Here is a 13,013-nt window from a genome sequence, read left to right as displayed (position 1 = left end):
TTTAAGGACTCGAAAATTTCAAGCCTTTGACTTCGGATTTGACTCGACATGTCTTGTCTTTACTTGAGACTTGACTTAGACTTGCACATCTTTACTTGAGACTTGACTCAAGACTTGGGATTGAGACTTAATTGAGACTTTCAAAACAATGACTTTCTCCCACCGCTGTCATTTAGGTCTGAAGACTTCCAAAAAACACAAATGCATAGAAACATACTTTTTTTGGCTGCATATGTACTATGATACATTTTTGGTTTTGAAAATAAAATTGGCTTGTGGAGCAAATTTCAATCAACTGAATTACATCCGCCATCGCCACAGAAGTAACATTATGCACTACATGAAAATGTACACACTCATTGCCTCTCTGGTAACTTCCTGTAATCCATCCTCTGGGCTGCATACTGCTGGGTAATGTGCTACAATGCTGCTCTTTTGTTGCGGTGTTAAAACTTGAGATTTTTTTTGTATAAACGACAGCAGTGTGAATACAGAGTCTATCTTTGCGCTGATGTTGAAGGAGCCAGAGCACTATAAGAGTCCACCTCTGGCAGCGTGTGTGTAATGTGGGTTTAAACTATGATTTTTGTCCTCTGAAGTCCAAATCAGCAAATGGGGTTAGAGATAGAGAATAAGTGTTAGTCAATAAAACGTACCCCTCCATGCCCGCTGGTGTGTATGCGTGTGTGTGTACTTTCAGTCGGCTGTGAAATGGGCTATTCCTCCTCGCGGTTTAAGGACTGAGAGTAATGACGGAGAATGGAAGAGGTTTATAGAGGCATTAAGCTCACCTCTTACACCCTCTCTCTCTATCTCCCCCCTGTCTCTGTTTCTCCTCCTCTTCCTCAATGTCCCCCTCTCTCTGTTTTTATGGTGGCATTATTATCTCGCTCTCCCACCCATTACTGTTCAGGTCGGAGCAGAATAATAAATTTCAGGATCATGCCGACGCAGCAATTCTGCACCTAAAGCTCATTCTGTGGACTCGACAGAAACTCTGCAGAAACACAAAACGACAAAGATTACCGCATATTCTTCTTCTCCCTATTTATTGAACACTTCCAAACGTGTTTTAGGGTAAATATTATCATAAGTGGAAGCTTCAGTCATGCTGGGTTTGTTGTGTTTCTGATGATTTAGTAGGGGTGTTGCTGCTGCCGGGATACATCTTGAATAAACTCTATGGTTTGTCATTACATAAGCTAATCACAAACCTTAGATTCAATGGTTCATTTCAAAACGCTTTCACTGTTCAGACTTGAGGAAAAATTTGAACAGTGTTTTTTGTTAATAGAAAAAGTAATTAATTTTAATTCTACACTTCTGGATTAAGTTAGAAAAAGGAAAGTCATAATTTCTCTTTCCCCAGTTGCAGTTTAAAAAAAATGTAAGCTGGTATATCTACAATGATGATATCACTGCAGCGTCTTTAAAGATTTTCAGATAAAAAAAAAGTGAGTTCAGCACATTCGTCTGAGTACAATGTCAAAAGAAAGGATACACTTGTAAGGTGCATCCAATGGGCCAAAAACTATGCAACCAAGCTTTGCAATTGGCGGCCCGTTGGCCAGATCCAGCCTGCAGGCAGCCTCCAAGTGGCCCCAACTTGACCTGCATGAATGAATCCAATTCATTGAAAATAAAAGCAAGCACATGCTCAGTACTGATCAGAATGGAGGCTCACAGAAGTAGATGATTGAAAACATTCAGAGCATGCTTAGTCGCCTAGCTTTCAAAAATGTTGTTGCCCACTTTTAAGCACAATAATAGCCAGTGAAAACTGGTAGTTTAACCCTGCTTGGACTGCAAAGTATTTTTTCGGTTACTGCCAACTCCAAATGCTAAACCAATGGGCCTCATTAACAACGAGTGCATTATAAAAACAACCAACTTCCAGGGCCAGCATTCCAAAGGGATCACAGGAGAGATAGGCCAAAGTACAGAGTTTTTCTGCAGCTTTCACTGGCAGATGTACAACCCTGATGCAGTTCTGCACAGACTGACAGAGAGTTTCAAGCTTTGTGCCATGGATCCTGGAAACAAAGAAGTGGTCATTCACAAGCTCCAAAGTAGTGAGGGAATGAGTTTTGGTACCTCTGTTTGAGACTTCAACCACTTGCAGGGTTGCAATTCTGGCTACAGATGAACTTAAAAAAGGCAGACATCATATCTGTAACGGTCGATGAAGCCACAGTCAAAACTGATATGGCACAACCATGCGTATACGTCTGATTTCATATCAAATTTGTGACCAAAAATATTTAATTTCCAATCAATTTGCTTTTATTCAAAGTTTGCTTTTAAGAATAGCAGAAAAATGTTTTGAATGTTGCTGTAAATGTCCAATCCTGCTTGATTGTCCTGGTCCTGAAAATCAGTCCCAGTTGAGAGTGTAATAAATAGCTTGCTGTACTCTATCACTGGCCAGCTTTGTTGCACAGTATCACCTTTGTGTGTCTGCTCTTTAGCTCTTTTGTTCAGGATGTTAGCATTATCTGCTGATGGATACTTCCAACGTCATAAAAAAATAATACAATAAATGCCTCAATCTTGTTTTTTTTCTGTCTTTCCTCAGCTCACAGCCTATGGAGGGAGAGTGGTCTACACTGTGTCTTACAACACAGACCAGCAAGAACAGAGAGCCATCCGAGTCACCTCAGAGCCCGACCTGATCATAGAGGTGAGTTTCCAAACATTCACACACATCACTGAACTTCAGCACACTGGAAACTGAGCTCAAATGAAGAACAATGTGTCCACACTGGGCTTTATTAAACTCTTCTGTTATATTTTTGAGAGACTCCTCAGAAGCTGCGGGCAGTGAAAAGTCCTGCACATTACTCAGGAGTGTTTCAAACTCTTCAGAAAAACCCAACTTTCGGTGTGGGAGTAAACATCCTCAACCAGAGGAAGGCTAAATCATCGCTCGTGTAAATCTGTGCATGTTTATGTGTTTGTGTCTGCAGAGTTATTTATCTTTGCCCACAAGTCACCGACTTTTGCACCAGTGAAGACCACTAAATGAAGTCACAAATAAAAGCTGCTAAACACATACACACACACATACACTATCTCTCTCTCACACACATAAGCAGCTTCAGCTTGCAGAGAATTGCTGACCTTGGCAATAAAAAATGCAGATGGAGATCCCCCCTCACCCCCCACCCCCACCCCCTCTGTGTCTTTATAATGAGCAGGTTGTGATATGATGTATGGCAGCAATAAGCGAAGCAGCAACACTATTAGTTAACTGTTTATACCTCCTATATCACTAAACAAAGCTGTGTGTGTTTGTTTGTGTGTATGTGTGTGTGTATGTGTGTGTGTGTGTGTGTGTGTGTGTGTGTGTGTGTGTGTGTGTGTGTGTGTAGTACACACAAACAGGCACATAAGAAACAAAGTGTGTGTTCTTGCATGTACAGGGTGTACCAGAGCTGCAGAAATCATCTGCACACAACTTTCCACCTAAAAGTGTACCTGTAAGCTGAAATATTCTGTGCAGGTATCCTCGGATCCTCAGGCGCTACCTGGAAAAAAACAGAAAGTTTCATCCTGCAGGAATAAAACTTTAGATTAAATATAGATGCACGTGAAAAAAAAAAAGGTGTATCAAAAGTTTAAACTTTGTGCCGTTTATTAATGAGCCGTAGAAATAAATCACTTTCCAGAAAGAGGAAAAATAAGCATGACAAGAAGTGAAGGAAATAAGGGAGTAGCTTTGAAAGGAAGGTGTGAAGAAAAAAGGATAGAGGAAGGGAGGGAAGGTAAGAAACAACAGTTTAGCTATTCAACATGATAATGATTTAAATATTACTCCTTCTTATTGACCCTTATGTTTTGTCTTTAGTTGTATCCAAGCAGCAACCTCCAGTCTTAAAATATGAAGTCCATGCAGAAGTGCTTAAAACTGCAGTTCATCAAGCTGCCACTTGAGGCTGGCTGCAGAAACACCAGAAACCACATACACACCCATTCACAAAAGACAATCTTTAAAGCATTAATAAACATGTTTACAGCCTGGTTCAGAAAACAGATGGGTGACATCACGGATACTACGTCCATTTATTATACAATCTATGGTTGTATCTAGTTATACTATTCTACATTAACACTCGTTTTAGAAAAGGTGAAGGTAAACCAGGTGGAACAAGAAAAGATGACAAAATGAAAAGTGTGGTCAGAGTTTAGGCAGGAAGGAAGGGAGGAAGAGAAGAGATTGTGAAACAAGAAGGAAGAATAAAGGGAAAAATGAATAAAATAAAGACAGCAAAATAGTGAAGAAACTACATCAGAATGTTTCAACCACGTTATAGACAAAGAAGAGATTTGAGACTTAAGTCATACATTTATGAGGATAAAGGTCAGAACTTTAGTTTCAGGTAAGCCTTTGTTTTATTTTGAAGGGGAAGATCGGACAAGCCAGCTGCCTGCATTAAAATGAGGAGTGCAGAGCATCTTGTGAAGTTCTACTTTATTTCAAGTTTCATAAATAACTGAATACTTTATCTTTTATCACATCAGCACCACGTTGTGATAACTATTTATTAGAGATGAGTCATGAAAAATTGAATAGTTCATGTAACTATTATCTAACCTTAAGAGTTTGTTTTCTTTGTTTGGCCTGCCTGTGATGCAGCATAACCACCAAACAGCAGTTGTAGCCCATCTAAAAGCTGTTTGCTAACTGCTGGTAAATAACAAAAGAAGAAGAAAGCGTTATCCCCAGGTGTTGTGATTGAAGAGATGTGAGAAAACTTCAGACTTACTCTGTCAACAAAGAACTCTACTGCAAAAAAACAAACAAATTTAAGGCACACAGCAATACATTTTATTAATTTGAAATGAAGGAAAATGAAAATGAAGGATGAAAATGAAAAAAAAAAAAAAAAAAAAACATAGGAAAGAAAAGAAACACAGTGGATGTAAAAAGGAGGAAATACAGAGGGGCAAAGTGAAAAAAGATGGGATGGAAAGTAGGAATGATGTAGGAAGAAGGGAGGAAATGCAATGAGCGGAAGGAGATATGAAAATAAATGAGGGGAAAGAAGAAAATGTATAAGAAATGAAAAGAAAGTGAAATAAGTAAAGAAACAGGAAACAAGAAGAAATTAAAATAGTAGGGAAGTAAATAAAGAAATAGGAAAGAAGATAAAAGGAAATAACATCAAGGATAGAAACTAAGGCAACAAGAGGGGAAAGGAAAAGAAACAGAGGATGTAAAAGGAAGGAAATAAGAAGGGCAAAGTAAAAATAAGATGGGATGGAAAGTGGGAAGGATATAGGAAGAAAGTAAGGATGAAATTAGGAAATGCAATGGTAGGAAGGAAAAATGGAAATGAATGAGGGGAAAGATGAAAATGTAGGAAATGAAAAGGGAAAAAAGGGAAATAAGTAAAGAAACTGGAAAGAGAAGAAGCAGAAAAACAGAAAACAGCAAGAAGAGAAAAGGAAATAAACATCAGGGATAGAAGGTAAGGCAAAATGAGGGGAAAAGAAAGTAAAATAGAAACAGGTTGGTGGAACAGAAAGGAGAGATGGAGGAAATCCACAACACAGAAAAGGAAAAGTTAAGAAACTGGGGAAAAATAAACAAAAAGTAAAGAAAAAGTGAAGAAAGAGGAAAAACAAAGAAGAGAAGAGAGCGATGGACACAGAGAAGTGTGTGTGTGTTATTTAAAGACATGTCAGAGCGACGGACAGACGGGGGGGGGAGGAGGAGAGGAGGACAAGTGTCGGTCTAGTTGTCAACATAAAGCCTCTCCAGATGATGACGATAATGAGCCACCTACACACTGTCAGACGCCTTTCTTCCCCCTCTCTCTCTCTCTCTCTCTCTCTCTCTCTCCCCTTCTCTCTCTCAGCGTGTGTCTCGTTATGTTTCAGCTGTGATACTGTTTGTTGTGTGATTGTGTGAAACAGGAAGTAGCTTGTGTCTTTGTTGTAACTCTGTGGGATCTGAGTAGACAATAATCTCTCTGTTTTTGTTTGTCTCTCCGGCTTTGTTTATTATTTTCTCCTCTTTGTCTTAAACCCGCCCACTCCATCAGCCTTCATCAGCGAAGTGAAAAACTCTTGAATTACTGAGCCATGACAACAGCCTCTCATTTTGATAAAGTCCAACAAACAATCATTAAGAGATTATCTGCTGCAAAGAACAAAACACAGAACACAGAACAACTGGCTTACTGAGTGAGTGTTTGGCAGATGTGGAAGGTGTGCACACCTTTTTTACACTCTTGATATGAGACAGTTTATCCTCCTCAATCAGGACAGAAATATGACATAAAAGAATCCAGTAAGTTCCTCTCTTCTCATGTCGTTTCCATCTTGAAATGCCCATGTAGCCTGATGTCTGATGACCAAATTGCTGAACATACAGCTGCCGTTACATGCATGCTACCCTCAGATTTATTGGTATTGAGAGAGTAAGACTCCAACCAGAAGCTGCTTTCACACTAGCCCCTGACAACTTCTAGAAATTTCTCAGGTTAGCTGCACATGTGAACACCACCAGCTTCTTGGTATAACTTCGGGGTGAAGTCAGGGTACACTTATTTGGCCAGTGTTCCTACAAGTTTTGCTGCTTGGTTGAAAAATGTTAAGCAGAGAAAAACAGTAGCAGATGTTGCAGTTAGCTGTATTTATTCATGTTTTAAGGTCAAAAACAGGAGTAAATGTGCTGTAAGAATAATATGAACATGTTTTTTGTTTCTTTTACTTTTTATTTTCTGAGGGTTTTTTTTTCAAACATATATTTTTACATACATAAGTACACACTTTCATATATACTTACACACACACAAGAACACAAACATGAGGTCATGGCTTGGTCTGTACAAGAAAGCATACATTTAGATGAGATACAACACAAAAAGCATACTTGGTCCTAGTAAATAAATACACCATTCCTCCCATTGTTTTTCCCCCAGTTCTTTTTGGAGCCATATAGAATAGGTAATTTGCTCTAAAAGATGTAGTTGTTTTACAATATTAGTAAAGATACCAGCAGTAGGGCACTTCCTCTGAAGCCAAAGTTTTGTAATGGCCTTTATACTTGATGCCAGCAAAATCTTTAGGAGGTAGGCATCATATTTACTCAGTCCGTCAGGGATATGTCTGAGGTAAAGCAAGATGAATGTTGTGCTAATTGTGAAACCTAAAGTTTTTGAGATATTGTTGCTACTTCCTTCCAGTAAGGCTTAATAAGGGGGCAAGAACAGAAAATATGTGCATGATCAACTGATGATCATCCAGCAGCAGAGTTGAGTGCCACTTTGTTTGGACTTCTGAAGATGAACATGTTTTGATACTCTTATGAGAAACTTGTATTTAGGATTTCCTGAGAGGTATGTCTCAATACCCCAAAATCCCCTATCAAGTAAGGCTCCCAGTACAGAATGACTTCATGTCACACCACTACTCTGACTACTTGCATTATGTGAGTGAGGGGAGCATGTTTTGCTCCCTCATTAAGACTTCAGGAGAAGTTTTCAGGAGGTTAGTAGCACAATAGGATAGGAAGCATTTTTTGATAGTACACTGGTGCAAACCTTAAAGAGCGACACGTAAGGGAATGTTAAAAAAAAATAGTGGTTTCAAACATGGTGGAACTGACTTACACTCACTTCTCTTCCTCTGTATGTCCTTTTCCAGTGATTTATTGATACTGTGGATACGCTCAGTTAACCGTTGTATGGATGTGAATGCAAGAACGCATTGTCAAAGCATACTGTGTCGCTTTGTCTTAGAATAAAACTTTATTGCAATCATCGACAATAACACAGCTATGAATTCACGAACACACACATTTGCCAAGGATTAAGACGAAAACAAAAATAGCTATAATGTTGGATAGCTTTCTTAAACATTACACCATGACTGCATGTATTTGACATCACATCTCATCTCCTGACACCCTTCCCACACATTCACCCACACCCAACAATGAAGACTTGTAAGCCCCTATTAATATGTTCTCAAATAATACGTTACCTAGCTGTTATGGGAAGTTGTGTACCCCCTTTCAAATTAAGACTATATATGAAAATATTTGTTAGATTGAACAACTGGCATCACAGCTGAGAGCAAATGGTACCTATATTGGCATCAGACTAATGCATAATTTCATAGGATTTCTTCAAGATAAGTGAAAATACAGGGAAGTGCATTTAATCATTGAATAGGATTTTTAGGTGTAATAAACAACACTTGGAGACAATAAAGACAAACAGGGAAGGCTTATCTACCAGAAACACAATGGAAACAGTTTTCCCTGAGGTGACTTTGTCTTGTGTACTCATTTATTTTTATTTTTTATCTCCCTTAATCTCTCATATCTCAGCCCTGCTTCTCCTCCATGTCCCTGTATCCCTTCTTCCATCTCCTCTCTTTCAATTACCTTATATTAAATGCTTTATTGGCACGGTAAGCTCTCCCTCTCTCTCCCCATCAGTAGTTGTCACTCTGCGTTAGCTGCTACATACCATTGATCCGTTCTCAACAAGAGATAGTCAGATAGCAGGCCCAGCCTCAATTCACTTTGCATCCAGTCCATTCAAAATGTCAATAGAAAGTGCAGCTCATTACCTAATGACCCATCATTCACTCTTACTGTCTCCTCTTCTCAATCAGTACAATATCTCAGTCCCCTGTGAAAGACTTGTCTGACTGTATTTATGTTTGGAAGCGATTTACTCTGAAGATTTATGGAATTAAAAGTGAACTGCAACAAAAGGTTTCTCTCTCCTTTCTCTACCAGGGAGGCGGGAGGAAGATAATTGACAGACGTTTCGGCCAGCCGGTGTACCCGTCCTCGCCGAGCACCAATCAGATTGTTCTCCATCCAGAGAACTTTCTCTTTTCAGGGAGCGCCGAGCCGATCAGTCGAAGGGATTTCATGTCTGTGTTGGCGAATGTGACCACAGTGATGGTGCGGGCTTCTTATAGCACCGAGACCAGTGCTGTGTACAGGTAGAAATACAAACACACACACACACACACACACACACACACACACACACACACACACACACACACACACACACATTCACACACACTCTTCATACATATCAATAAAGACGTGATTTACATTGTTTTATTCAGTGGGATGTTACACCAGATCATCGTTCTCATTATTCCCATATCAAATCCAAAGCAACATAATATCATAGATATGGTGTTTTGCTAGAATAACTAATCAGCAGAGGTGTGTCCAGAGGTAGCCTTGGGTGGCTCAGACCCAAGGGGTGGGACTTGAGTTCTCACCAACGTATTTAGGCTGCTAGTTACTGTTAGGGTATTTCAATGAAGCAAATGTCTCAACCGTTTCATGGTGATACTTTTTTCCTGTTAGGTTCAGATGCATCCTGTTCTCTGTATTCATGTTGAATTTAACTACTCAAAGCTAGGATTGGTAGTCACAGAAAACTAGCATGAATTTAAAGGCAGCATTTGCTCAGGACTTCGTCTAACCCTCCTCCCCTCCCCCCGGAGCTCCTCCAAAACGACGCCCCCGCTCACATGCACGAGCGCCGCGGATTCGCGGCATATGATAGTGACTGATTCAAAACCGGTCCTCAGCATATCGTTTGTGTTTACTTTATCATAGTGAAAGTTAAAAACAGAAAAACATGAAATGTACGCGCAGGAGGCGGGCAGAACGGCAGGATGGGATTTGATTGTTTTTATAATTTGGCTCCTGATGGCAGGGATTGGTTGGTGTTGTGAACACATTATGTATTGATTGCCAACGTGACATCAAGATAATTTTAACCAGTATAACAAAAAGTGTATCTAAATCTGACTACCAACCCCAGCTTGAATACAAATAAAATCATTGGGCACAGGATTAGCTCAGTTGGTATGCTAGTTGCAACGTTTTCAGGTTCTACAGTCTGAGCGCAGGTTTAACTGCTGGCCCTTTCGCTGTTCGGGGCATGTCATATACCTACTCTCTCCCCACATGTTTCCTGTCTCTCTTTAGGTTTCCTGTCAGGTAGAGTCAAAAAAGCTTGACATATAATCCATGAATAACCTCTTGATATCTACATGTAATAGACAAAGACAGAAAAGGTAAATAAATGCTATGCCTGCTGGATTGGGCCACCCTTCAGTGGGTCAGAGCCAGAGCTTGGCCACCCCAGTTAAAAGGCTTGGACACACCCCTGCTGATGAATGCCTTCAAAAAACCCAAACTGAATCCTCTATGGTGTGACTTTTGATAGGATCTGATGCAGGTGTAGACATTTTTTCATGACAGTTCTTTACTTTTATTCCACACACGATACACTCATTCTTTTTGGATTTAAATGCATTAAAATTCACCAAAATAATAGTGTTTCCAATATAATCAGATAATGTAGCTCGAACGGCCCAACGCAAGAATAAACACATCCTCACAATAGCAGTGGGTTTTCTATTTCAATTAAAGTATGCTTCCAAATGTATTAAGCTTGAGGAACAAATTCAAACTCTTATCAGTTTAAAGAAAGAGTTATTGTTATTAGCTTTATGAAACAAAACAACTTGCCCAGAGTTGATGCTCTCAGGCAGCGCTTTTTTTTATAGCCTGTGTATCACCCTCCTTTAACCTCCTATATGCTAAACATAAAGTTGTCTGTTTTATTGCTGTCTGGAAGTAAATTCTGCCGGAGAGAATAAACTCAGGTCATAAAAGTTCTTAGACTAATCAGGCAAATGGCTCTGTTTATGTTGTGAACGAGTATGTTTGTCATACTGGATAGACTCCCAGCATGTTTAAGTCTGATTTTACTCTCTCTCTCTCTCTGTGTTTGTGTAGACTCCACTCCTTCTCAATGCAGGTAGCTAATCCTGCAGCCAGAGGAGAGAAGACCGCTTCAGCCGTAGAAGTCTGCTCCTGTCCACCTGGATTTGCAGGAACATCCTGTGAGGTAAATACACACAAAAACACAAACACAAAGACACAGGAATTTGAACTGACAGTCAAGGAAACAAATATATAAAGGAATTATTTGAAATGAACAATGTCAGTCTAAAAATTAAGTACTTGACCCTTTTATCCATGGATGTCATGAAAAAAAACATCTCTCTCTGTCTGCATTTCCCTCTATCCCTCTTTCAAATCCCTACTTAGTCAAGGTAGATGGCTGTCTAGCATTAGTCTGGTCCTGCTGGAGGTTTCTGCCTGTTTAAAGGAAGTTTGTCCTTGCTGCTGTAACTTGCTAAATGCTGCAAAATGCTCTGCTCAAGGTGGATTAAGATGAGCTCAGACTGAGTCCTGTCTGTAAAATGGGACTGGATCTTATCCTGTCTTAATGTTGGGTCTTCATTAATAATGTAACATAGAGTACGGTCTAGACCTGCTCTGTTTGTAAAGCGTCTTGAGATAATGTTTGTTGTGATTTAGCACTATAGAATTTACAAATGTGTGTTCCCCGTGTTCGGACAGAGTTCGGTAAGAGAGCGTTCAGTTTTGCTGCTCCTACTGCTTGGAATAAACTCCAGAAGGATTTGAATCTGTCAGATCTTATCTCACTTGATGCCTTTGGCTCCATCTTAAATGAAAGACTGACCCCAGAACAGTGCCTGTGTTTTTAAATGTTGTTGTTGTGATCACAAATTGCACTTTATTTGCAAATAAGTTGCACTTTCAAATTATTGATTGCTTCTACATACTGTCTGTACATATGCTCCATGCTGTTGAGTGTGCTGCTGACCTCTTGGCCAGGTCGCCCTTGTTAATGAAGTCTTGATCTCAATGGGTCTCATCTGGTTAAATAAAGGTTAAATAAAAATGAATTTAAAAAATACTGAATCCTGACTGTTTAGTTTATAGGGAAGAGGTTTTGTGGCCACTGGGGAAAAAAAATAATGTAAGGTCAATTAAAAAAAAAAAAATTACTATTAAAGTCAGAATTCTGAGATTGAAGTCAGAATTCTGAGTTTTTATCAAACAAAGAAAACAAAGGTCAAATTTCTTTTATTATTATTATTCTGAGAAAAAAGTCAGAATTCTGACTTTTTTTTCATAATAATAATAATAATAATAATAAAAATAACCTTAATTTTCTTTTATTTCTCTTTAATCTCAGAATTCTGACTTTTTTCTCATAATAATAATAATAATAATAATAATAATAATAATAATAATAAAAATAATAAAATGATCTTAATTTTCTTTTATTTCTCTGGTGGCCCTTGTCCTAAGTATTGTAATTTCTGCTATTTATCTATAGCAGACCATTGCCATAGAGAATTAGCTGTTATTAAGGACTCAGGTCTGATCACTGGAACTGAAGGACTAAGAGATCATATCAACATGTAGAGATAAGTTTGGTAAATTTGATGTTGGTGTGTTTAGAAATAAAAATGATGGGAGAAAAAAACAGTGGGTGAAAAGCAAGAGGGGTTTTGAAAGAAACAAAGTGGAAATGTAAGCGATGCATAATACGGGATACAGCTAAATTTAAATTCTGTTAAATGGAGAAGAAAATGTTTTCAGGCTCAGTGACGAGGCGGAAAAACTCAATCAGGTGCAGTGCCGTTTATGCAAATTTATGTTGTCTTACTTCCATATCAGTAGAAAAGTTCAGCTCAGCGTGAGTGATAGCAGACAGGTAGACTGTTTTTTAAAATGCTGCAGAGGTACAGTGATGCAATTCAAGCAGTTTTGACTAGAGAGTATTCTTGACTATCGCTTCAGTGGAAGAAATAAACGTCTTTGTAACACTTTCTGTGAGCCCAACACTTATAATGCATCATAAACACATTTATAAAGACTCATGAACGCGTTTATAAGACTTGATGGAGATCCTTATAAGTGATAAGTCGTCATAACACCTTATAGCAATGTTTATGAAGCGCTATAAGCAGTGAACATAATGCGTTATGAAGGCAACACATTATCCCTTTATGCAAAACTTACAGTGTCTTTTGAATATTGGGTTTCATTACACATTATAACTCCTACAATTTTATCCAGTTATTGAGGTTCGTAGAGAATTCATTCATTGATCGTATATCATAAGAAGTTA

General features: G+C 38.8%; 1 protein-coding gene across 2 annotated transcripts in view; it reads left to right on the top strand.

The window, feature by feature from the left end:
- Positions 1-13,013, top strand: part of lama2 (laminin, alpha 2) — a 283,442-nt gene that overhangs the window by 112,215 nt on the left and 158,214 nt on the right. For both annotated transcript variants that reach the window (XM_034699953.1, XM_034699952.1), the window contains exons 15-17: positions 2,576-2,680; positions 8,759-8,970; positions 10,799-10,910. In XM_034699953.1, the coding sequence (XP_034555844.1) occupies positions 2,576-2,680; positions 8,759-8,970; positions 10,799-10,910 (429 nt within the window). The remainder of the gene's footprint in view (positions 1-2,575; positions 2,681-8,758; positions 8,971-10,798; positions 10,911-13,013) is intronic.

Source organism: Notolabrus celidotus, chromosome 13 (genome assembly GCF_009762535.1).
Source record: "Notolabrus celidotus isolate fNotCel1 chromosome 13, fNotCel1.pri, whole genome shotgun sequence".
NCBI lineage: Eukaryota > Metazoa > Chordata > Actinopteri > Labriformes > Labridae > Notolabrus > Notolabrus celidotus.
This window is presented reverse-complemented; position numbering and strand designations above follow the sequence as displayed.